Consider the following 26,985-nt stretch of genomic DNA (forward strand, 5'->3'; position numbering starts at 1 on the left):
CCCGTGGGGCCCGTATCCTGGAAAGGAAGGACCAGGTCGCAGTGAGAGTACCGGCCCCTGAGCCCAGTGGAGAAAAAGACAGACTTAGCTGGCAAGCCGGAGACTGAGGTGATTGCAAGTACCTCAGCCACATCCACATCAATTCCCTGAAAAGGTGGCCAGGTACAGGATCCCGGGGCCTGACCCACGTCGCCCAGCAAAGTCGAAGGCTGATGGCTTAGGGACACTGTTGTGAAGGTGCTAGGCGAGAGGAAAGGAAAGACCAGCACAGGGAGATGACCAGAAAGAGAGGGAAAACACAAAAGGAAGTCCTGGAACGGTGTTTCCCAAATTAACTGAGAGTTGGCTGGACCCCTTACTCGGAGGACACAGTGCTAAGCGGGACACCTGAGCGCACAGGTCAAGTGTGAGTAAAAGCTGTGAAACTGCACCTCACTGTGTCATTTGTGTCATTCGCATCCCACTTGCTTAACATCGCACATAACAACACAGTCACCAACTCACCAGTTAACATCTTAGATGCCTTGGGACACAGCTCTGCCCGTGGAGAGCTACACCATCTCTGCTGCCGTACCACCATTCCAGAGGATCTGTATAGCAGCGTCGGCTACCCTAGCCGAATACTACGGGTGGCGTCACAATTTCCCCTTTTCCCCTACAATTATCATGCCATCTTTTCCCCTCATTTGAACTTCCATCACCACTGGACACCCAGGGCCACGGACCAGGTCACTACCGCTGTGACACTTCCCCTTTAAAAGAGTCTGACCGACCCGGTACCGAGTAACCCCCGACCCTGCGGGGTGCTCCAACTGGCGTCACGACGAACAGGATTATCTAGCTCATCAAAGCTGGGTACTTGGAGGTCGGGAAAGCTGGGTACCTAGAGCCTGGCAACGCTGGGTACTGTGTGCCAGAGACTGTAACATACTGAGTGCCAGAAGCTTTAATGTATAGTGTGCCAGAAATTTACTATTTTGTGTAAAAGAGATTTTGTGGTATTGCTAAAAGGACTATCTGTATTCAGTAATAGCGAATTTGTAAGACTGTAAAATCATCTCCTAACTGTGTCATTTTTTACTGCGTCACTGATACTGAGTGCTCCTTAACCCCTTTCTGACATCAGACGTACTATCCCATCCATGGGACCCGGGCATCTATGCCCATGGACGGGATAGTATGTCTAGCGTGATGAGCTGCGCTCACAGGGGGATCGCAGCTGGTCGCGGCCAGGTGTCAGCTGATTATCACAGGTGACACCCGGCACTATGTGTCAGGGACGGTCACGGACCGCCCCGACACATTAACTCCTGGCACACTGCGATCAAACACGATCGCAGTGTACCCGGGGTTTAGGGAAGCATCGGGAGGGAGGGGGCTCCCTCCGTGCCTCCCTGAGCCCCCCGCAGCAGCGCGATGTGCAGCGCTGCTGCGGGGGTCTACTTCCTTGTAGGTCCCCGGATCCAATTTGGGCCTAGGGACCTTCGGGGGCCTGCAAGGGAGGCATCTTCCACATGCCTGCTTAGCGCAGGCATGGGGAAGTCTGCTGCAGCGATCTGTGATGTGACAAATCAGCGATCTGTCACATGACAGTGATGTCCCCCCTGGGACATTGTAATAAAGATTAAAAAAAAGTGTAAAAATAATTTATAAAAAATCGCTAAATAAATTAAAAAAAAATATATTCCCTAATAAATTCATTTTTTGGAAATAAAAAAAATAAATAAAAGTACACATCTTTGGTATCGCCGCATCCATAACTACCCGCCCTATAAAACTGTCCCACTAGTTAACCCCTTTAGCGAACCCCTTAAAAAATAAAAATAAAAAAAGCAAAAAATAATGATTTATTTATCATACTGCCGAACAAAAAGTGCAATAACGCACGATCAAAAAGACGGATATAAATAACCATGGTACCGCTGAAAGCGTCATCTTATCCCGCAAAAAACAAGCCGCCACACAGCATCATCAGCACAAAAATAAAAAAGTTATAGCTCGCAGAATAAAGCGATGCAAAAATAATTATTTTTTATATAAAATTGTTTTCATTGCATAAAAGCGCGAAAACATAAAAAACGACATAAATGAGGTATCACTGTAACCGTACTGACCGGAAGAATAAAACTGCCATATCAATTTTACTGCACACGAAACGATGTAGACGCACCCCTCCAAAAGAAATTCTTGAAATACTGGTTTTTGTTCATTCTGCGTCCCAAAAATTGGAATAAAAAGCGATCAAAAAATGTCACGTGCCCGAAAATGGTACCAATAAAAATGTGCTGTTCCATCTAAGGTTATGATTGTATGCTTATATAATTGTGTTATGTTACCTTTCTTTGTATTCAGTTTTGCATTTGGTCTGCTGCCACCTGCTGTCCTTTTCTGTATAGCAGATGGCAGCTAATTAATTCTAGTACATGCCTCCCACTTCCAGGTCAGGTGACTCCTTCTCTTCCTGCCGGTGGCCATTACTAGTTTCTTTTTCACCCAGGAGAGACACGCTTACCAGGCTGTGGAAGGCATCAGTTGTTTAACCACTCACACACTCACAATTTGCTGAATCATCTTGCTGCACACATCTTGCTGTACCACCTGGGTTGTTCCACCTGCATTTCTGGAGAAGTACTGCATTACCAATCATATGCTGTATGTCCAGATTTCCAATAAACAAGTCAGGACTTCACAATATCTGGTGTGTATCATCTCTCCGGACGCATGAACAGCAAAACAGCAACAATGGTCCTGTCTGCTCTGCATCGAGGAAATGGAAGGTAGTTATCTCTCCCAGCCCCACTCAACTACACCTCCATTCGCCTCGTGGGGACAGAACAAAAAACGTCAACTCGTCCTGCAAAAAATAAGACATCATATGACTCTGTGGGTCAAAATACGGAAAAATTATAGCTCTCAAAATGTGGTGATGCAAAAACTATTTTTACAATAAAAAGCGTCTTTTAGCGTGCGACAGCTGCCAAACATAAAAACCTGCCACAAATAGTAAGTCAAACCCCTCTTTATCACCCCTTTAGTTAGGGAAAAATAATAAAATTAAAAAAATGTATTTATTTCCATTTTCCCAACAGGGTTAGGGTTAGGGCTAGAATTAGGGCTAGGGTTAGGGCTAGGGTTAGGGCTGAGATTAGGGTTAGGGGAGTGTTGGGGTTTGGGTTGGAGTTAGAATTGGGGGGTTTCCACTGTTTGGGCACATCAGGTGCTCTCCAAACGCAACATGGCGTCTGATCTCAATTCCAGCCAATTCTGTGTTGAAAAAGTCAAATGGTGCTCCATCCCTTCCAAGCTCTGCCATGCGCCCAAACAGTGGTTTACCCCCACATATGGGGTATCAGCCTACTCAGGACAAATTGCAAAACATCTTTTGGGGTCCAATTTCTCCAGTTACCTTTAGGAAAATAAAAAATTGGGGGCAAAAATATCATTTTTGTGGAAACAAATATGATTTTTTTATTTTCACGCCCGGACGTTATAAACTTCTGTGACGCACCTAGGGGTTCAAAGTGCTCACCACACATCTAGATAAGTTCCGTGGGGGGGTCTAGTTTCCAAAATGGGGTCACTTGTGGGGGTTTCCAATGTTTAGATACATCAGGAGCTCTCCAAAGGCAACATGACACCAGCAGACCATTCCATCAAAGTCTGCATTCCAAAACGTTACTACTTCCCTTCCGAGCCCCGACGTGTGCCCATACAGTAGTTTTCTCCCATATATGGGGTATCAGGTTACTCAGGACAAATTGGACAACAACTTTTGGGATACAATTTCTCCTGTTACCCTTGGGAAAATAAAAAAATTGGGGACTAAAAGATCAAGGTTTGTGGAAAAATATGATTTTTTTATTTTCAGGCCTGGGCGTTATAAGCTTCTACGAAGCACTGGGGGGTTGAAAGTGCTCACCACACATCTAGATAAGTTCCTTATGGGGTCTAGTTTCCAAAATGGTGTCATTTTTGTGGGGTTTCCACTGTTTAGGCACATCAGGGGCTTTCCAAGCATGGCATGGCGTCCATTCCCAATTCCAGCCAAAAAAGTCAAATGGCGCTGCTTCCCTTCCTAGCTCTGCCATGCGCCCAAATAGTGGTTTACCCCCACATATGAGGTATCAGCGTACTCAGGACAAATTGCACAATAACGTTTGGGGTCCTGTTACCTTTGGAAAAATAAAAATTGAAGGTGAAAAGATCATTTTTGTGGAAAAAAATGTGATTTTTTAATTGTACGGCTGTACGTTATAAACTTCTGTGAAGCCCTTGGGGGTTCAAAGTCCTCACCACACATCTAGATAAGTTCCTTGGGGGGTCTAGTTTCCAAAATGGTGTCATTTGTGGTGGGTTTCCACTGTTTTGTTACATCAGGGGCTTTCTAAACGCGACATGGTGTTCAATCTCAATTCCAGCCAAAAAAGTAAAATGGCGCTGCTTCCCTTGCGAGCTCTTCCATGCGCCCAAATAGTTGTTAACACCCACATATGGGGTATCAGCATACTCAGGACTAATTGCACAATAACTTTTAGGGTCCTGTTACCATTTGGAAAATAAAAATTGGGGGTGAAAAGATCATTCTTGTGGAAAAAAAAAGATTTTTTAATTGTACGACTGTACGTTATAAACTTCTGTGAAGCCCTTGTGGGTTCAAAGTTCTCACCACATATCTAGATAAGTTCCTTGAGGGGTCTAGTTTCCAAAATGGGGTCACTTGTGGGGGGTTTCCACTGTTTAGGTACATCAGGGGCTCTCCAAACGTGACATGGCGTCCGATCTGAATTCCAGCCAATTTTGCATTGAAAAAGTCAAACGGTGCTCCTTCCCTTCTGAGCTCTGCCAGGCACCGAAACAGTGGTTCCCCCCCACATATCAGGTATCAGCGTACTCAGGACAAATTGCACAATAACTTTTGCAGTCCAATTTCTCCTGTTACCCTTGGTGAAATAAAAAAAATTGGACCTGAAGTAATTTTTTTTGTGAAAAAAAGTTAAATGTTCATTTTTTTTAAACATTCAAAAAATCCCTGTGAAGCACCTGAAGGGTTAATAAACTTCTTGAATGTGGTTTTGAGCACCTTGAGGGGTGCAGTTTTTAGAATGGTGTCACTTTTGGGGATTTTCTATCATATAGACCCCTCATAGTGACTTCAAATCTGATGTGGTCCGTAAAAATAAAATGGTGTTGAAAAAATGAGAAATCGCTGGTTAACTTTTAACCCTTATAACTTCCTAACAAAAAAAAATTTTGGTTCCAAAATTGTGCTGATGTAAAGTAAACATGTGGGAAATGTTAGTTATGAAGTTTTTTGTGCGCCGTATCTCTGTGATTTAAGGGCATAAAAATTCAAATTTGGAAAATTGCAAAATTTTCAAAATTTTCGCCAAATTTCCATTTTTTTCACAAATAAATGCAAGTTATTTGAATGAAATTTTACCACTAACATGAAGTATAATATGTCACAAGAAGACAATGTCAGAATCACCTGGATCCACGGAAGCGTTTCAGAGTTATTACCTCATAAAGGGACAGTGGTCAGAATTGTAAAAATTGGCCCGGTCATGAACGTGCAAACCACCCTTGGGGGTTAAGGGGTTAAATAGCTGCATCATAGGTTGTGTGGACTTATCAAATTACAGCCAGCAGGAGCTGAGAGGAATGAGCTGTGGTGGGCGGGGCCAGAGAGTGAGTGCAAGGATGATGCCCGCCCACCACCAACATCATCATTTGATGCAAAGGTGTCTGTCAGGAGGAAAGACCCACCTCCTGTATTACTTTGATAGGCATAAAGAGCTGAGGAAAGCCAGCCCTGGAAGATGTCAGGGGTGAGCAGGTAGAACAGAGGAGACAGAGCAATAAACATGGCAGCAGCAAGGTATGCAGAAGGAGGCAATAGCCTGAGTGCAGAGAATAAAACCATCTATGCAGAGGAGCTGAGTATCCAGCTCCAGGATCTGTCTCTGACCACGGAAGGAGGATGGGAGTCAGAGCAGGTCAAACCACCAAATACAGCAGCTGCGGCTGACCCAGTCATCGGGTCTGAGGATACCCTGATAGGTCCCCTTCCTGTCCCCACAGCCCCTACTCCTGGATGGGCGCATTATAATATAATGTGTGATCGGGCTACCCCAAACCTTGGTGGTACACCCAGAACAGCTAGTGATCACTGGTATAGTTCTCTATACAGAACTCACCCAGCCAGGGAGTAGTGAATGTAAGAAGTCAGAGCAAAAATGTGAAACAAATGCTTAAAGTTTACCTGGTTAGGACTGTGTTATAGTTTATTGAAGAAATAATGTGTTTACCTGGTTATGTTAGTTTTATGGTTCTTTAGAAAGACTGAGGTTATGAACACAACTTTTAATGTAAAAAGTTAGCACTTCTTAAAGTGCTCCATATTGTTTTTATGTCAGGCCATTGGAAAGTGCCTTAATGCCACAGAACAAAACCCCGTTTGGCGTGGCCAAAAACGTGGTACAGCGTACAGATCAACTATGCCTTGTAGCCCGCCCAAGGCCTACGTTGGGGGTTTGAGTTGGGTCCCTCACATCACACCAAAGGAAAATACCTCGGTCAGGGATGAACTGAACTTTCATGAAAATGTTTTATTCTGTTTGTACTGAGAGCAAATAAATATAGTAAATGAGGTGCATGAATCTCTATATGGTAAAATTCATACTTTGATATTTGATACGGGTATATATACTGAATAGATAGTGTTGTATTAATTTAATTTTATAAGGTATACATTTATGAGAGAAGTTATTTGTAACGTTTAAGAAAAGTGCCTCCAATAAAGGGAAGAAGAGTTATTTGACTAACTTGTTTAACTGTTTACCCTGTTGGAATGCATTACAGAAAAGTGTTGCTTGTTGTGACATCTGTTTTCTACTCTACTTTGTAACAGCCCACGGACGTACTGTGTTTAACGAGGGGGGTATGTGGCGCCCCTGAGGGTCCGGTCACCACAGAGGTACTGCACCTCATCCAGACGAGTGGTATCCCACCCTCAAGTAAGGAGGGAGCACTACCTGGGACTTCAACACTTGCACGCAACACATGCTAGTTCAGTCAAGGCATCTGGGTGTACCCTTCGGGAGGATGGCCTCATCCCAGACTGGCTAGGAAAGGGTGTTGGTAGGTGAGTGAGAAATGTAGAGAAGAGGGAGGAGCGAAGGAGATGGGGTGACAAGGAGTGTAGCCAATCAGTAACAGAGAGGTGACAGTGAGTGGGCGGAGTTAAGCCTGAGGTAAAGGATCTTTCTGGAAGATCCAGTCAGTTGGTGACGGACAGCGAAGGAGTAAGAGAAGTCAAAACCATAGTGAAGGAAGAAGAACTGAAAGGAAGTTTAGAGAGGACAGAAGGGGTCCTAGGGGCACGAGTAGTGCGATAAGCCACCCGTGGGGCCCGTATCCTGGAAAGGAAGGACTACGTTGCAGTGAGAGTACCGGCCCCTGAGCCCAGTGGAGGAAAAGACAGACTTAGCTGGCAAGCCAGAGATTTAGGTGATTGCAAGTACCTCAGCCACATCCACATCAATTCCCTGAAAAGGTGGCCAGGTACAGGATCCCGGGGCCTGACTCACATCGCCCAGCAAGGTCCAAGGCTGCTGACTTAGGGACACTGTTGTGAAGGTGCTAGGCGAGAGGAAAGGAAAGACCAGCACAGGGAGATGACCAGAAAGAGAGGGAAAACACAAAAGGAAGTCCTGGAACGGTGTTTCCCAAATTAACTGAGAGTTGGCTGGACTCCTTATTCGGAGGACACAGTGCGAAGCGGGACACCTGAGTGCACAGGTCAAGTGTGAGTAAAAGCCGTGAAACTGCACCTCACTGTGTCATTTGTGTCATTCGCATCCCACTTGCTTAACATTGCACATAACATCACAGTCACAACTCACCAGTTAACATCTTAGATGCCCTGGGACACAGCTCTGCCCATGGAGAGCTACACCATCTCTGCTGCCGTACCACCATTCCAGAGGATCTGTATAGCAGCGTCGGCTACCCTAGCCGAATACTACGGGTGGTGTCACAATTTCCCCTTTTCCCCTACAATTATTCTGCCATCTTTTCCCCTCATTTGAACTTCCATCACCACTGGACACCCAGGGCCACGGACCGGGTCACTACCGCCGTGACACTTCCCCTTTAAAAGAGCCTGACCGGCCTGGTACCGAGTAACCCCCGACCCTGCGGGGCGCTCCACACCGTTGTCCCCAGTACCGCAGCATTCTGTCTGACCAGCCTGACTGTTATACCGCCATCTGCCCTCCAGCTCCGGGATACTTACCTCACTCCTCGGTGTGCCACGGGCCGGGCTCCTCTGGGGGTCTCTTCTTCGCTCCCAACTTATCAGGTGCATTGAGGGTCACATCCATTGTGTGCTTACTCCCGGCTGCTTAGGCCGCTGCCGCGCGCCTCCTCTACTTCTTATGCATCCTGACCCGGAAGTACCCTGCTCCGGGCAGCTGCAACAGGTATTTCAGGCTGCTTCCTGTTTTAGGAGGTGTCTGATTATTACCTTTGCATCTGTACTGGACCAGTCTTGGTTCCAGCACAGGTGCTCCTTTGTATTCAGGTCCCAGTGTGCATCCTAGTGCTCTCTGCTCTCTTACTTCCAGCGTGCTTCTGGATCGCCCACCAGGGCAGTGGGGTACTCCGTACCGGGCCGGTATTTCACTGGGAAGTGTCACAGTAGCGGTGACCCGGTCCGTGGCCCTGGGCGTCCATGTAAGAGAGTGAAGTGATGGAATAAAGTTTATGAATAGATGATTCGTGATGCCACCTGTGGTTTTAGGCAAATGTTAAGCCGATGCTGCAGAGAGATCCTCTAGGACAGATGGTGTAGTGCAGCAATGATGGTATAGCCCTCCACAGGCAGGGCTGTAGTCCCAGGGCAGTGTAGGTGAGTGTTGAGAAGGAAGGTGCAGTGTCAGGCACAGAGATGTAGCAGTGCTGGGGAGGTTGCAGCAAGAAGGCAAGGACACAATAGGTTGCAGTTTCTTTACCTTTACTTGGCAAATGCAGTCCAGGGTCCTGAGTACAGATGGCACAGGAGCTGGTTAGCTTGGAAGCAAATCAGGAATCACTCTGGCAGATGGGTTGTGCAGTCTCCTTACTAGCGCTCTCTATGAAGTACTCCCAGTACTGAGTTACACTGGAGTTCCTCCTTTCTGATGTTATCCACATTCCACTCGCATGGCAGACAGCCGTAGCCTTCTATCTCTCTTGGCTAACCCGTCGCTGTTGTGCCTCTGAGGATTATGTGGGAATGGGGCATTTACAGCTTCCTATTCCTCTGGTTTCTGGTGCAGGACCGTTAGTATCCATACACCCTTGGAGACCAGGCTCCAGATCATGCGCTATCACTGGGACTGAGCTCTTCACTTTCCTCAGTCTCCCCAGTTCTTCTCCACATCTGCACACGACGCCCTCCTCACACTAACTGAACAATTTCCCCTCCTGGCCCCCAGAGAGAAGCTCTTCCCCTTAGTATTGGTTCAGAGCTCCCTCTGCTCGCCCGGAGTGGTAACTGTGTTGCATGTTATGGTTAACTTCCAGAGAGACCCTTCATTGCTTCCAGGCATGACATCACTCTCCCTAGGAGGAAGGCAATGTCACTGTGGCAACCACACTCCTGGGGTCACCACACTCCCCCCTAGTGCAATTCAGCACTCCTGGGCTGAAAAAAAACATGTAAACAACATAAACAAATAAACAATTATAGGTGTACAAGATTCAAAAAGGAAAAATTTACAAAAAACCAAATGCTCAAAACGAGTCAGCTTGTGACAGTAGCTCCTTCACCAGGCGGACTGCGGGGTCGCTATCCTGGGTTTCTGCCCAGTCGTGGTGAGGCAATGGATTTAGGGTAACCTCTTCAGGATAGACCATCTGTTTCTCACTCCCTGGGCACGTTGGGCCGCAATTGGCCGGTGGAAGGGAGGTAACTCTACTTCTTCGAGTGCCTCGGGGTCTTCTCCTACATCTGGCAGATTAGGCATCCTGGACAGTGTGCATCAGCATTGGCATTCTTGTGCTCTGCTCGGTACTTGATGGTGAATTCATAGTTAGGCAGGCGAGCCATCCATCGCTGCTCCAGTGCACCTAGTTTGGCAGTTTCCAAGTGAGTCAACAGGTTGTTATCCGTGAAGATGGTAAACTTGGCTGAAGCTAGGTAATGCTTGAATCATTCAGTCACAGCCCAGACTATGGCAAGGAACTCCAGCTTGAAGGAACTGTAGTTGTCATAGTTCCTTTCAGTGGGACGAAGCTTCCTGCTGGCGTAGGAGATCACTCTTTCTTTGCCATTTTGTACCTGTGACAGTACTGCTCCAAGTCCCACGTTGCTGGCATCAGTATACAACACAAAGGGTTGGTCATAATCTGGGTAGGCCAGAACTTCATCTCCTGTGAGAGCCATCTTCAATCAAGTGAAGGACCTCTCCAGCTCCTCATTCCATTCGAATGTAGGACTCTGCTTTCTGGCCTTCTTGGGCTGACCCACCAGAAGATTTTGCATAGGAGTGGCTATCTCAGTGAAGCCTTTGATGAACCTTCGATAGTAGCCTACCAGCCCGAGGAATTGACGTACTTCATGGAGGTTGTTGGGCTTCTGCCAGTCCCGGATGACAGTGACTTTGTCAGCATCTGGTGCCACACCTTCTGCACTCTCTACATGACCGAGGTACTGTACCTTGGGCTTCAGGAGGTGGCATTTGGATGTCTTCACTTTCAGGCCAAAGTTGGACAATGCCTCAAACACCTCAGCCAGGTGCTTCAGATGGTCTTCATAAGTCTTGGAGAAAACAATGACATCATCAAGGTACAACAGGACTGTCTCGAAGTTCTTGTGTCCCAGACAGCACTCCATCAGCCGTTGGAATGTCCCTGGAGTGGTGCAGAGCCCGAATGGCATGTAGTTGAACTCACAGAGACCCATTGGGGTGGTAAACGCTGTTTTCTCCTTGTCTGCCTCTGCCACGGGAACCTGTCAATACCTACTAGTGAGATCTAAGGTGGAAAAATAGTTAGCAGTTTTAAGTGCAGCTAATGACTCCTCAATTCTGGGTAATGGGTAGGCATCTTTATGTGTAATGCTGTAATTTTTCTGTAATCAACACACATTCTCATGGTACCATCCTTCTTTTTCACAAAGACTATTGGGGCTGCCCATGGGCTACAACTGTCTCTGATCACCCCAGCCTCCTTCATTTCCCGCAACATACTTTTAGCACACTGGTATTGTGTTGGGGGTATAGGCCGGTACCTTTCTTTTATGGGTGGATGGTCTCCAGTGGGGATATGGTGTTGAACCCCTTTTGCCTTCCCAAAATCTAGAGGGTGTTTACTGAATACCCGCTCATACTCCTGAGTCACCTGGTAAACCCCATTCTTTTCATATGAAGGGGTGGAGTCAGTCCCCACCTGCAGTTGCTGGCACCACTCCTCCAGCTGCTTTACAGAGCCATTGTCCTCCACCTGGTCGGATCAGACCAAGGACTCTGCTGCCCATATTGCATTGTTACTGACAGTAAGCAGCTTAGCAACTGTGGCATACCGAGGTACTGTGGCCTCCTCTTCCCCACAATTCTAGAGGCGTACAGGTACTCTCCCTTTGCGAACATCAACTACCCCTCTGGCTGTCAGGACAGTGGGCCAGCTATCAGAGTACACTGGTTCTACCACTGCCTGGTAATCCTTTCCTCTGAGGCCTATGGCTGCCCGACACCAAATCAACATTTCACATCTGGGGGGTATTGCAATTGGGAAAGAATCACTCACTCTGACGCTGCCAATTTTTCTGCCAGAGAGTTCTACCTGCTGTCTTTGCATCAGGGCCTTGATCTCCTTCTGCAGGACTCATTGTTCACTGGAACCAGCAGTCTCAGCCACCTGTTGCAACAAGACAATAACCTCGGAAAGACAATTTTCAATCACATTAGTACCTAGAGTCATCATTGGGTTACATTCTCGTCGATCAATATCCACAACTATCAGACCTTGAGATTTTAACTCTACTCGACCCACATTATCAGTAATTTCTTTACATCCTATCTGCGGTAAAGACTGACCGTTACTAGGAACTACCGTCAGTTCATCAGTTGGGCCATGGGTGAGTTCAGAGTCAGCCCAATACCGCTTGTAAAGGATATACGGCATAGTGGTCACCTGAGAGCCAGTGTCCAGCAAAGCGTTCATGGGGATGCCATCAATCACCACTGGGAGGATCGGTCGCCCTCCAACAAACTTGGCTCGCCAGTTCCTTGGGCCTTGTGGTCCTACTCCTGGGGGTTGACCCTCTGCCCCAGGGGTTACTCGTTTAAAGGACAGAATCTTGCGAGGTGGCCTGCTTTGTGGCAGTGTCGACAGATGGGACGTCCGTTCTGGTCAAAGCGATCGCTGTTCCTCCCTCTGAGTGGGGGGATCCTCTTCCTCCGCATCCACGGGACATCCTCTGGACTGGAGGCTAACTGGATCTTCTCCTTTGAGGACTCCTGCAGGGACTGCATGGTTTTGGCAAGTGCAGCCATACCTTTGGTCAACTCCTGGACCTGAAGATACAGTTCTGAAGATGGGTCATTGTCCAGAGTCTGTGCATCAGCCTCCACAGGGTTGAGGGGGAAAGATGTTGCTTCCTGGTGGTAGGTGATCGCTGGGCACCTAGGGGGCGCTGGACGGTTGACAGTTGGTTCATGCAGCACCTGGATAGCCCTGTCCTTGAAGTCTGCAAAATTCAGGTTAGGGTTCTGCAGGGCTATAATGCGCAGCTGTGCTCTGTGGGTACTGGATAGGAGTCCTTCAATAAACTGCTCCTTTAACAGTTTGTCTCTGTCCTGCACACTGTCTGGATCCATCTGCTTTATGGCTCGCAGCGCCTCCTGCAGGTTAAGAGCATAGTCCCATATACTGTCCTGCGCTCTCTGCTTACATCCAAAGAATCTCATCTTTATTTCAGCTGCAGTGCGGGTGTCAAAGGTGCGTCTGAGCTTAGCCAGAATCTTTTTAACATTCTCTTTATCAGTGTCCTGCCAGGCTTTTACTTCTCTCTGCGCTGCAACTGTTAGCTGCCCAATAAGAATGTTCACTTTCTGACTTTCAGACAGGGGATACACTTCGAACAATCTGCACAGTCTCTCTTTGAATTCACTCAGGGTATGTGACTCACCCGAGTCCTGCGGTAGCCAGGCTGCTCCCGGTATATAGGGCATGGACAGCGGCATTATGGGGACCGCTGCGGTGGGCGCTGATTCTTGCGGTGCCCTGGCGGCAGCACTGGCTACCGGATTCAGTGGCGCTGTTGGAGCCACAGCTGCACTGGACCCTGCATCTGGCGGCGCTGGGAGGTTAGCGGGAGCGTCCGCCACTGCATTGGCGTTGTCCTCAGACATTTTCTCTCCCCCCTAGTTAACGTGGGCCAGGCCGCGGGGTTGCGCTGGCTTACCGGATGCCTCTCCTCGGCTGGATCAGGGGGCGCCGGAACTGCAGGCCTCAGCTTCTCACTTCCCGCGCGCTCTTCTCCTTTCGCACTTCTCGGCTGGCTCCACCCATGAAGGTCTGCCCTTTTTCTTCCCACGCGCGCCAATCAGCGGGATAATGGCGGCAATGGCTCCAATTGCGCACATGTGGCGCCCCGGAGGCTCAGTCGCCACAGAGGTACTGCAACTCCTCCTAAGATGTAGTGCCCCACCATCCGGGTAAGGTGGGAACTCCTTTCCATGCTCCAACACCCGCACCCCACACACACAGGGTAGTTCTGCACAGCCACAAGCGGCTCTGTACTTAGAGAGTAGCAGAGCACCTTTGTTGGTTCCCTGCTTGGAACACTGGACGTGCTGGGAGGTGGGTGGAGTTAGAATACATAGAAGACTGGGAAGGTTTAGAATTACAGGTCAGTCTGACTAATCCTTATGGATATAATGTTATTCTCGGGCTTACTGTGCGCTGCTTGACCAGGATAAAATCACCACAACATGAGAAATTTAACCATTTAATTCCCAACGCGTTTCAAAGTGTGAACCACTTCTTCCTCAGGGATGATATCCCCTGAGGAAGAAGTGGTTCACACTTTGAAACGCGTTGGGAATTAAATGGTTAAATTTCTCATGTTGTGGTGATTTTATCCTGGTCAAGCAGCGCACAGTAAGCCCGAGAATAACATTATATTCATAAGGATTCGTATTGGAGGTCACGCAGTGGACCTTCGGGCGTGCAGCAGGCTGACGGCGGGTTTATATGCTTATACCTTTCTTGGAAAGGGTGAGTAGACTTTTTCTATATCTATTCAATTGTCCACCAGATAAGACCCTATTGCGCTTTTCTGTTTCCTAGTTTTATTATATAGGTCAGTCTGACTGGAAGTCAGTCCGTCTGGAGTCAGATAGAAGGTCGGGGGAGTAATAGGACACTCCGGGAGGAGTGGGGATCCCTGGAAGAAGGGATGGAGGAAGGAGTGCTGCAGCTGCCTCAGTGACCTGAGCCAGCTGGCACGGGAAAGGAGAGAAAGGAGAAAGACGTAGAACTGTAACCTAAGTTTCCATAAGAAAGAGTACAGAACGAAGGAGTAGAGAACAGAGAGGAGAAGTGGGTTGGAAGAGGAACCCTGCCTATAGGTTCTCAGCGCAAGGCCGGGGCCCAGTCTCCGAGGTTGTATGGACACTTATGGTTCTGTAGCAGACACCGGTGGAGTAGTTGGCTGTAAATGCACTACTCCCATTTAAGACTTGGGGCACAACAGCGTGTGTATAAAGAGCCGGGACTCAGGAGAAGGGAGTCCCCAAAGCAGGCTACAGCTGTCTGCCATACAAGTACAGAACACAGGAACATCTGTAAGGAGGAACTCCAGCATAACTTAGTGCTAGGAGATCTTCACACTTAAAGGCGCAATAGAGGAGATGTTCAGAAAGGTACATGTTGGCGGAGTGTTGGAGAGGAGCCTGCCATCTTGCCTGGGGGTTGATTGAGTCCCTGACCCAGACACAGCACGGAGGCAGGCACCTGTGTGCCCTACTGACTGTGAGTAAAGCATTGCAACTACAGACCCTGGTGTCCTCCATTCATTATCGCGCCTATACCCTCACCACCACTACATCTGGGTACCAGCTCCTACACCGCCTGTGCCTCTCCTCATCTATTAATACTACACTGCCCTGGGGCTACAGCTTCACCTGTGGGGAGCTACACCATCTATGCTGCAACACACCACCAGCCCCAGAGGATCTGCATGCGGCGTCGGCCTAACATCCCACTTGCCGAATACCACGGGTGGTGTCACGAACCATTACACTAAAAACTGCAACCGACATTGATTTGGGCGCCCAGGGCCACAAACCGGGTCGCCGCTGCTGTGATACATTCCCCCTGACACCGGCCCGGTACCAAGTACCCCACGGCCCAGGGAGGGCGACCCACACACAGTCTACAGCACCAAACACAGCCTCTGGCACACAGGACCCGGGGATGCCGGGCTCCGTTAATCCGGTTCGTGACGCCAAAATGGATCGCCCGCCAGGGCAGTGGGGTACTCGGTACCGGGCCGGTATTTCACTGGGAAGTGTCACAGTAGCGGTGACCCGGTCCGTGGCCCTGGGCGTCCATGTAAGGGAGTGGAGTGATGGAATAAAGTTTATGAATAAATGATTCGTGACGCCACCTGTGGTGTTCGGCAAATGTTAAGCCGACGCTGCAGACAGATCCTCTGGGACAGATTGTGTAGTTCAGCAATGATGTTATAGCCCTCCACAGGCAGGGCTGTAGTCCCAGGGCAGTGTAGGTGGGTGTTGAGAAGGAAGGTGCAGTGTCAAGCACAGTGATGTAGCAGTGCCGGGGCGGTTGCAGCAAGAAGGCAAGGACACAATAGGTTGCAGTTTCTTTACCTTTACTTGGTAAATACAGTCCAGGGTCCTGAGTACAAATGGCACAGGATCTGGTTAGCCTGGAAGCAAATCAGGAATCACTCTGGCAGATAGGTTGTGCAGTCTCCTTACTAGCGCTCTCTATGAAGTACTCAGAGTACTGAGTTACACTGAAGTTCCTCCTTTCTGATGTTATCCACACTCCACTCGCATGGCAGACAGCTGTAGCCTTCTATCTCTCTTGGCTTACCCGTCGCTGTTGTGCCTCTGAGGATTATCTGGGAATAGGGCATTTACAGCTTCCTATTCCTCTGGTTTCTGGTGCAGGACCGTTAGTATCCATACACCCTTGGAGACCAGGCTCCAGATCATGCGCTATCACTGGGACTGAGCTCTTCACTTTCCTCAGTCTCCCCAGCTCTTCTCCTCCACGTCTGCACATGACATCCTCCTCAAACTATCTGACTAATTTCCCCTCCTGGCCCCCAGAGAGAAGCTCTTCCCCTTAGTATTGGTTCAGAGCTCCCTCTGCTCACCTGGAGTGGAAACTGTGTTGCATGTTATGGTTAGCTGCCAGAGAGACCCTTCATTGCTTCCAGGCATGACATCACTCTCCCTAGGAGGAAGGCAATGCCACTGTGGAGACCATACTCCTGGGGGCACCACACTTCCCAGTGCATGCTCTGCTCTCTCCTGTATCCAGCGTGATTCCCATTGCACACTCGGCGCTTCCCTGTGTCCAGCATGCTTCCCAGTGTGCATTCTGTGCTTCCCTGTATCCAGTGTGCTTCCCAGTGCGCGCTCTGCCCTCTTCTGTATCCAGCATGCTTCCCAGTGCACGCTCTGTGTTCCCCTGTATCCAGCGTGCTTCCTAGTGCATGCTCTGCTCTCTCCTGTATCCATGGTGCTTCCCAGTGCACAATCTGCGCTTCCCTGTATCCAGCATGTTTCCCAGTGTGCACTCTGCACTTCCCTGTATCCAGCATGCTTCCCAGTGTGCACTCTGTGCTTCCCTGTATCCAGCATGCTTCCCTGTGTGCACTCTGCGCTTCCCTGTAACCAGCATGCTTCCCAGTGCACGCTCTGCACTCCACTGTATCCAGCGTGCTTCCCAGTGCGCGTCCTGCGCTCTCCTGTGCCTGGCGTTCTTCCTAGTGCATGCTCCTCGCTCTCCCTTACGTACTCTGCATGCTCGTGTACTCCATGTGCTTTCGCCAGAATCCAGTGTGCTTCTCCGTACTCGCCTTGCTAACTTCGATTTATCGCGTGTCTTCTTCCCTAGCCTCCTTCTAGCCGGCCTTCTGGTACCAGCAGCTATGGTACTTTACCCCCTGAGTCTGCCCCGATGCTTCCTGTAAAGGGGGTGGTCCTCACTAGGTCAGCTTGCCCAGGGTGGGTTGGTATCATGGCCCAGAGGGTCCACTCCAGGAGACGTAACACTGACTATCTTTAGCAGGCGTCTTCCTATGTAGCTGACTGCCACCATCATAAAGCTGCCCTGTACTCCATTGCTTCACCAGCAATCATTACTCCTAGGCCCTGGACGAGTTGGGCTCCTTTACTTAGAAACGTTACGTGGCACAACTGCCCTGTCCGGGCTCCCAGACCCTACTGACTAGAATCAGGAAAAACTTCCAGCTTATCCAGTTGACCCTTCCTACTTAACTAATTCCTATCCTACTCTTATTGCTATTCCTACAATGCCTCCCTCTAGTGGGCTAAATCAATCACTACACTTTCCCTACCCTTTAATACAATATACATCTATATATATTACATTACACAACAGCACATATAGCAGCATTAGATTTCACATCAGATTTACCAACTGTCAGGGACGCACAAACACAGACAAGGGAGATTGGGTACAGCTAGTCCCTGTGCACCCTTTACAGGATGTCAAAGGCAAGCATAGAAGAGGGGGAGGAGAAATCTAATATAATGAGAGAGGTGGCAGTCTAATCTTCCAGGCAGCATATGCCCCAAAGTCTGGAAGATCAAAACAAAATAAGATGATTTTTAATGAACAAGGCATCATCAAGGAGGCAGACAGGTATGACTAGTTTCAGCTTTATGCAGCCTGTATGCCCATCTTATTAGCTAAAAATGCTCAAATGGAGTAACAGATACTCTTTAAATGAGTAAGTTGTATATGTAATGCAGGAGAGCGAGGGATGCTCTTCAGGTATCCTTTCCACTTTTCCTATTGTGGATTCAGAACAGAGAACCCTACTGTATTAATGAAAGGGTGCATGAAAACTGTTTTCCTCTTTAAAACTTATTTAAAGGGCACGTATCATCAGAAAATGACCTATTATTTAAATCACATTTTTATGTTAAATGTATTTTTCATTTAATTTTTCATGTCACTATCTATATTAGGCTAGGGTCAGACTTGCGAGAAACTCGGGCGACTCGCAAGTCAATACCCGGCACTGCCGCCGGCACTCGGATTGGAGTGCCGGCGGCAGTTCCGGGTATTGACGTGCGAGACTTGTCCGAGGTTCTTGCAAGTCTGACCCTGGCCTTAAAGTGTAACTGTCACTTTAAAACCATGTCTTTATATTTATAGGCTCTGAGTAGTGTGGCCAATTGGTGAGAGTCTGGGGTCCTGACATAGATCGAAATGAATGAGAATGAATGATTTGCTATTGAGAACATTCAGTCCTCTGTGTGTGCAGCTCATGCAGAAGCTACGAACTTTAAAGTGGTGTTTTGACTTATCGGTGGGGGTCTCAGAACCTGGAACACTACAGATCAGAACCACTACACATAACCTAATATATAAAAAGTTTTGTAAAGTGACAGTAAGATGCTAAGGATAGTTTTCATACTGACCAATAGGCTCTACTTACCATACTTAGGCGCACATGGACAATAGCAGCAATAAACTGACAATATTTCTTTTTATATAGTCATTTTCTGAGCATGCTCTAATCTGGACAAAAGTCATTGTGAAGGGAGGAGGAGGAGGTGAGCTTGGACCATCATCTATTGCGAATGGTGAATTCACTCTTATTTAAAGCATATAGATGGTTTACCCATATGAAAAATTGAAATAAAAAAGTATGTTTAACATAAATTTTTTTATTTAAACAGTAGGTAATTTTCTGATGACACATTCCTTTTAAAGATCACCTGTCACTGTCAGCATTCTCAAAATATCCATCTTTAAACATAGCAATGCAGGAGTATCCTTACTTTAAGTTACAAGTTGTACCATTTTCCTTTCTTTCCCTACTGGCATTAGATAAAAAATTTGACAACTGGGCGTTCCTACAATGTTCAGAAGGGAAAAGCTAAAATAAGCTCTGTCGATATAAGAGCGACAGTCCCAATGCTAATATTGGCACATTCTTTGTGGGTTACTTATCTATGCACAGTTCACATATGTAACGAGGTCTTCTGTGCTGTAATACCTCTTACATTACCACCCCTTTCTCAGGAGGTTCACTCTGCTTTTCCTCACTTCTGAATGAAGGACGCTGGTTCGAAAGGCTTTGTAACATGGGAACATATAAAAGATCACTGCTACTCCATGTATTTCCAGTTTGACAACATTTTACTCATCGGTCTCAGAATATATATACATACAGAGGGCAGGACAATCAATGTGTGTCGTGCCAGTATATAACAGGCTCCAATTAAGACGCCAGATGTACATTACAATAGCCGTGGGATTTACAAAGGTGGGGGGAGGTCAGAAGTGGGATATCTCATTTACCTCTGCCCAGGGGGACGCAGCCGGTCGGTTGCTGCATTAAGGGCACACATCTCCTATTCGGTGTGCTGGGGGGTTCTGTAACAACATATCTTAATGTAAAACCATCAAATCAATGTATTATGCAGTGTTTTCTTACCTCATATATGGATCCACACTCCAATACTCAGATTCCAGCAATATCTCTGCAAGGGTGTAACAATAAAAAAATTATATCAATAAAAATAACAGAAACATAGTATTACTGCAATAACTACATAGCGGTCATCATATATCCAGACATTTGGTTTGCATTAAGGATATTTAAATAAAAACACAACTGCAAAGATGCATAAGTTTCCTTCTAGCGCCTGAATTAAATAAGGGTAGGCTCTATAACTATAACGTAGTAGGAAGGGGTTAAATAAAAAATGCAGGAAATTAAGGGGCTGCACCAGGGATTTAGGGGTGGAGCTGTTAGGGTTTATATAGGGGTTTTGGGTGCAAATTGGCCTGTCGGTCATTCTACCTGTGAGTTTGTGCCTGCCTCCTATTCTACCTGTAAGTTTGTACCTGCCCACCCTTCCCTGTGTTTTGGACAGTAATTGGTAAATATGTATATACGGTAAATATATATTGCGAGGGATCGGCTCTGCAGTACAGGCTGGTTCACACACGGCTCGTAGTTCGTTGATTAAAAAAAATAAGTTCATAAACCGTCAGAATTACAAAATACAGCAGCCTCCTTCAGGTAAACAAAGGTATCACAGAATAAAACAGAAAATAACAAGTCCATATAGTACACATGATCAGTCGTTTAAGTGTTAAATGCAAGTCTTTTCCTCTGGGCAGCACATACAAAGCTTCCTCACCTAGTAAAACACACATACCCAGTGAGACAGCTATTGGGTCAATGCTGGACACCTGGCATGAACTGTCCCTCTATGCCTTTGAGGTGTTGTGCTGCCCTGCCGCTAGCATCCTGTCTGAGCAGGTTTTTAGTGCCACAGTTGGGTCAAAACAGACAGGTGCTTTCGCCTGTCAACAGAAAATGCTGACAGGCTGAAAATGAACAAAGACTGGATTAGACCTGACTTTTCCGCACCACCAGTTGACAGCAGCATATAAAGTATTTTTAATATTCAATATTTGAATGAGGCCCCCCAGTTTTTGCCTTCTAGGGTCTATGGATGACCCTTCTTAAAAAAATTTTTAACTGACTTTGCACTTTGTGCAAAGCCTTTATGACTGAAAAAGTGCCACAACTACTAGTGTTGAGCATTCCGATACTGCAAATATCGGGTATCGGCCGATATTCACGGTATCGGAATTCCGATACGGAGTTCCGATACTTTTTGCATATCGAATACCGGAATCGGAAGTTCCCATAATGCTATGAGCCAGTTTGATTTGATTCAGCCAATGAGGAATCCTAAGAAGTGTGAGCACATCCTGTTAGGCATGTAGGCATGTTAAATAATGGCATGGCTGTGATTGGCTGCGAGCAGACCACCCAGCTGCTCCTCCCCCAGACACACGCTGAACAGTGATCTATGGAAAGTGAAACTAGTGAGGGAGGAGGAAACGACAAGTTCTCATTTCAATGCCAGAACACCCCTCCCTGGACGTTTATCTTAGAAGCAAGAGATGATATCTTGGAAACCGTGCAGACTAGCCACAGAAGGTAAATTACTTATTGTCAGCATTCTGCAACCTAGATATGCACTGAGATTATGTGAAAAGCCCGGACAACCTGTTCTGTTATGTATTTCCGCCAAGTTGGATCGCCAGCCAGGGCTGGTGGGGTACTCGGTACCGGGCCCGTAGGTTTCAATGGGAGATGTCACGGTAGCTGTGACCCAGTCCGTGGCCCTGGGCATCCATTGTAAAAGGGAAATGTTGAACGTGTGAATGATGATTAAAGTTTATGAGTGAATGATTCGTGATGCCACCTGTGGTGTTCGTCAATGAAGATGTTAAGCCGACGCTGCAGACAGATCCTCTGGGACAGATGGTGTGGTGCAGCAATGATGTTGTGGCCCTCCACAGGTAGGGCTGTAGTCCCAGGGCAGTGTAGATGGAGAGGTAGTGAAGAGACGTAGATGGTGCAGTGCCTGGCACAGAGATGTAGCAGTGCTGAGTGTGTTGGCGCAGGAATAACTGGAGGACACCAGGGCATGTAGTTCCAAAGCTTTACTCACAGTCTGTTGTGCATACAGGTGCCCGCATCCGTGCCGTGTCCTCCGGGTCAGGGGCTCAGTCAACCTCCAAGCTAGATGAAGCACTCCGTTCCAACACTCCGCCAACATGTGCCTTTTCTGAACGTCTCCCTCTATTGCTACACAACCCCTTTAACATAGTCAATATCTTTGTAACTCCAAACGTCTTAAAAAAAAATTAATTCCTGCTATTCCATTTGATTGGGCTAAACCTCTATGCCTTTAATGTCTCCTCCACCTCCCCCAATACATTCTACATTATTCTTAGTTGTTTTCCTTCATGTAGAATTAACCTACAAGGAAAGAAAGGGTTTATTTTAAATCCGATATTTCTGTCCCATTGACTTGCATTGGTTTCCGGTATCAGAATCGGCGATATCTGATACTTTTTGGGTATCGGTCCGATCCAATCTAATCCGATATTTCCCGATATCGGAAGGTATCGCTCAACACTAACAACTACACTTTCTTTATGAGGCACTCCAGTTGGTGCCAAAGGGTGCATGGATGACCCACTTTGTAATTTTTGGCAGGCTTTGCACTTAGCCTTTGTGAGTTTAAGAGTACCACTACATGACAATTTGATCAAAATGTGTATGAGGGTGTATGCAAGTCCCTCTGTGTCCCTAATTTTTGCCACTTGTTGATTAGTTCATAAACTACACTGAAATTTCCAATTTTTTAACAAAAAAACTAATTTTGGTTAACTTAAATTATAATTATTTTTTAAATCCTTTTGAAATGTTGACTTATACACAAGTCATTATACACTAAAAATGTTTATTAACTTTTTTTAATGTATGCTTCAATTTCTCATAGATTTTGAATGTTTTATTGTCAGTCCTTAAAGTGGAGTAACAGTGTGACACCATTGTTCTCAGCAGCGATCTAGGAGTAAGAGATGCTTCCTGGGGACTTCTCCATGCTGTTCTCCTTTCATTCAGTACTTTTTCCACCCATTTTAACATTTTCACTGCCCCCCAGAAATCCTTGTACGGTCTGCCAGAAAAATACTTGGATTTCCCATTAACTCCCATTATACTGAATCCAAGCATTAGAAATTTGCTTGTTTTGAATAACGAGCATCCGGGCCTTTTAGTGCTTGATCATCTCTAATACTGAAGCAAAAAACTCAAATACTCAATGTGTGCCCATGGCCTTAGTCACATGATTCTATGGTTCTTGGAGTAGAAATATAGGTATTTTATAAGTTTTTACACTTTTATAGACAAAAACATCATGTTTATTCAAAGACTCATTATTTACAGCCGCCTCACCACCGCCTGAGCTGCCGACTCATCACCACCAGAGCTGCTGCACCCCCGACCTTCTGTCTCTTCCCCACAATCCCGTAGAATGTAAGTCCGCAAGGACAGGGTCCTCTCCCCTCTGTACCAGTATGTCATTGTAAATTTGTTTACTGTTAACGATATCTATAACTTTGTATGTAACCCCCCTTCCCATGTACAGCACCATGGAATTAATGGTGCTATATAAATAAATAAAAATAATAATAATAAAAATAATAATTTACAGAATTGACACTTATTTTTCAAGACTTCTGCAATTCTTCCCAGGATCCTAGATATCAACTTCTGGCGAAATCCTGACCGATGACAATGCATTCTTGTATAATTAGTTCATGGAGTCCATCCCGATGTATTTTTGTTTGTCCACCGTTTTTTTGAGGATCAAAGAAAGATTCTCAATGGAATTGAGATCTGGGGAAATTGCTGGCCATGGACCCAAAATTTCAATGTTTTGTACACTGGGACAATATTGACTTTTGACATAGTGATCTATTGTGCTAGAAAATGCATTGTTCATCACCAAATAATTGATCCAGTACCATTGCGTGAAGTTTCTCTTGAAGGATGTAGATTCTTTATTCATGGCAGAATTCTTAAGCAAAATTATCAGTAAGCCCACTCTTTTGGATGAAAAGTAAACACACACATGAATAATCTCAAGATGCTTTACTGTTTCATGATACAGGAGTCATGGGAGCTTTCATTTTTTCATTACCAGATAATCATTCTTCCAGATGTCCCAAACAGTCTGGAGAGTGCTGATGCACTGCAGAGTCAGCTGTCAGTCAGTGCCAGAGGTGCTGATACAGCTGCCACTCACTATGTACTAAGTGGTCAATGAAGCCGCATCGTCAGCGCCTCTGTGACTGAAAAGCCCGGTAGCTGGGCTGTATTGTTTTAGAACACTATTAACTGGCAGATTAAATGCATATCAGTGGGTTAAAAGCATTTTGGGATGTGACATGTTCCCTTTAAGCTCTGAAATTGTATCTAGTCCTGCTTTTTTGTGCTCATCAAATACTCAGGAAAGTTGATTAAGCCCTTTCTGCCATATGACATACTATTCCGTCCATGTGATCTGGGACTTAATTCCCATAGAAGGAATAGTACGTCATACGTGATCAGCCGTGCTCACAGGTGGAGCGTGGCTAATCGCGGCCGGGTGTCAGCTGATTATCACAGCTGACACCCTTTATTTATTTCCATTTTCCCATTAGGGCTAGGATTAAGGCTGAAGTTAGGGTTAGGGTTGGGACTAAAGTTAGGGTTAGGGTTGGGGCTAAACTTAGGTTTAGGGTTGGGGCTAAAGTTAGGTTTAGGGTTGGGGCTAAAGTTAGGGTTAGGGTTGGGGCTAAAGCTAGAATTAGGGTTAGGGCTGGGATTAGGGTTAGGGGTGTGTTAGGGTTAGGTTACTGGTTGAGGTTATGGCTAGGGTTGGGATTAGGATTAGGGGTGTGTTGGGGTTAGGGTTGGAGTTAGAATTGGGGGATTTCCACTGTTTTGGCACATCAGATGCTCTCCAAACGTGACACGGCGTCTGATCTCAATTCCAGCCAATTCTGGGTTGAAAAAAATCAAACGGTGCTCCTTCCCTTCTGAGCTCTGTCATGCACCAAAACAGTGGTATACCCCCACATATGGGGTATCAGCATGCTCAGGACAAATTGTACAATAACTCTTGTGGTCCATTTTCTTCTGTTGCCCTTGGGAAAATAAAAACTTGAGGGCAAAAATATCATTTTTGTGGAAAAAAATATGATTTTTTTATTTTTATGGCTCTGTATTATAAACTTCTGTGAAGCACTTGGAGTTTCAAAGTTTTCACCACACATCTAGATAAGTTCCTTAGGGGGTCTAGTTTCCAAAATGGGGTCACTTGTGGGGGTTTCACTGTTTAGGCACATCAGGGACTCTCCAAAAGTGACATGACGCCCGTGACATGACACAGACCATTCCATCAAAGTCTGCAATCCAAAACGTAACTACTTACCTTCCGAGCCCTGACGTGTGCACATACAGTAGTTTTCTCCCACATATGGGGTATCAGCATACTCTGGACAAATTGGACAACAACTTTTGGGGTCCAATTTCTCCTGTTACCCTTAGGAAATTATGATTTTTTTATTTTCACGCTCGGGCGTTATAAACTTTAGTGACACACCTGGGGGTTCAAAGTTCTCACCACACATGTAGACAAGTTCCTTTGGGGGTCTAGTTTCTAAAATGGGGTCATTTGTGGGAGGTTTCCACTGTTCAGGCACATATGGGCCTCTCCAAACGCGACACGGCGCCCGATCTCAATTCCAGCCAATTTTGCGTTGAAAAAGTCAAACGGTGCTCCTTCCGAGCTCTGCCATGTGCCCAAAGAGTGGTTTACCCCCACATATGGGGTATCAGCGTACTCAGGACAAATTGCACAATAACTTTTTGGGTCTTGTTACCCTTGGGAAAATAAAAACTGGGGGTGAAAGGATCATTTTTTTGGAAAAAATATGATTTTTAATTTTATGGCTGTACATTGTAAACTTCTGTGATGCCCTTGGGGGTTCAAAGTTCTCACCACACATCTAGATAAGTTCCATGGGGGGTCTAGTTTCCAAGATGGGGTCACTTGTGGGGGGTTTCCACTATTTAGGCACATCGGGGGCTCTCCTAAAGCGAAATGGTGTCCGAACTCCATTCCAGCCAATTGTGCGTTGAAAAAGTTAAACGGCACTCCTTCCCTTCTGAGCTCTGCCATGCGCCCAAACAGTGGTTTACCCCCACATATGGGGTATCAGCATACTCAGGACAAATTGCAGAATAACATTTAGGGTCCAATTTCTCCTGTTACCCTTGGGAGAATAAAAAAATTGGACCTGAAATAATTTTTTTGTGAAAAAAAGTTAAATATTCATTTTTTAAAAACATTCAAAAAATTCCTGTAAAGCACCTGAAGGGTTAATAAACTTTTTGAATGTGGTTTTGAGCTCCTTGAGGGGTGCAATTTTTACAATGGTGTCACTTTCGGGTATTTTCTGTCATATAGACCCCTCAAAGTGACTTCAAATGTGATGTGGTCCCTAGAAAAAATTGTGTTGTAAAAATGAGAAATCGCTGGTCAACTTTTAACCCTTATAACTTCCTAACAAACAAAAATTTTGGTTCCAAAATTGTGCTTATGTAAAGTAAACATGTGGGAAATGTTACGGTACTTATGAGGTATTTTGTGTGACATATCTCTGTGATTTAACGGCATGAGGATAGGTCATCAGTATTAAAGTAGTGGACAACCTCATTAAATATCTCCTCTTCTTCAAAGTACTGTTTAACTAAGCTGGGAAATAGCTAGTACATATGATATGCTGTTTCAAATATGAACCTTACCTCCATCTTTAAGTGAGGGCAACTCCTTTTCGATTAATTTGAAGTCCTCTAATTTAGGAACACCTTCAAAGTGTCTCACCATAGTCCATGATTTTGACACAACCATTTTAGACACTAAACAGACATAAGCAGAGAAGATAAGATAAGATAAGATAATCCTTTAATCCTCCCACCATGGGGAAATTCAGAGCATTACAGCAGCAAGGCAGGAACAAGCACAGATACAGATGCATAAAGGCATTACATTGACAGTAGGTAGGTACATATACGAAAAAAGAAAGATACAACCGGACTATCACAACTTTGGATCTATCAGTTCACTGTTTGGGTCGTTCTCCGTTTTGGACAGTGCTGGTTATAAAGCCTAACTGCAGCAGGAAGGAAGGACTTTCGATAGCGCTCCCTCTCACATTTAGGATGAAGTAGCCGGTCACTGACAGTACTGCACATCGTTGTCACGGTCTCATGCATGGGATGGGAATCATTCTGCACCATGCAGCTCACCTTGGCCAGTATCCTCCTGTTGCCTA

At 46.2% G+C, this 26,985-nt stretch overlaps 1 protein-coding gene across 1 annotated transcript in view; it reads right to left on the reverse strand.

Annotated features, from left to right (window-relative positions):
• LOC141055757 (prostaglandin reductase 1-like) overlaps positions 1-26,572 on the reverse strand; it is a 69,340-nt gene extending 42,768 nt beyond the window's left edge. Inside the window, exons 1-2 of the mRNA XM_073552454.1 lie at positions 26,456-26,572; positions 19,721-19,766 (exon numbers count right to left, since the gene is read on the reverse strand). Coding sequence (XP_073408555.1) covers positions 19,721-19,766; positions 26,456-26,561 — 152 coding nt within the window. The 5' untranslated portion in view covers positions 26,562-26,572. The remainder of the gene's footprint in view (positions 1-19,720; positions 19,767-26,455) is intronic.
• Between the last annotated feature and the right edge of the window lie 413 nt (positions 26,573-26,985).

Source organism: Dendrobates tinctorius, unplaced genomic scaffold, assembly GCF_039654945.1.
Source record: "Dendrobates tinctorius isolate UK_male_01 unplaced genomic scaffold, ASM3965494v1 ptg000191l, whole genome shotgun sequence".
Classification (NCBI taxonomy): domain Eukaryota; kingdom Metazoa; phylum Chordata; class Amphibia; order Anura; family Dendrobatidae; genus Dendrobates; species Dendrobates tinctorius.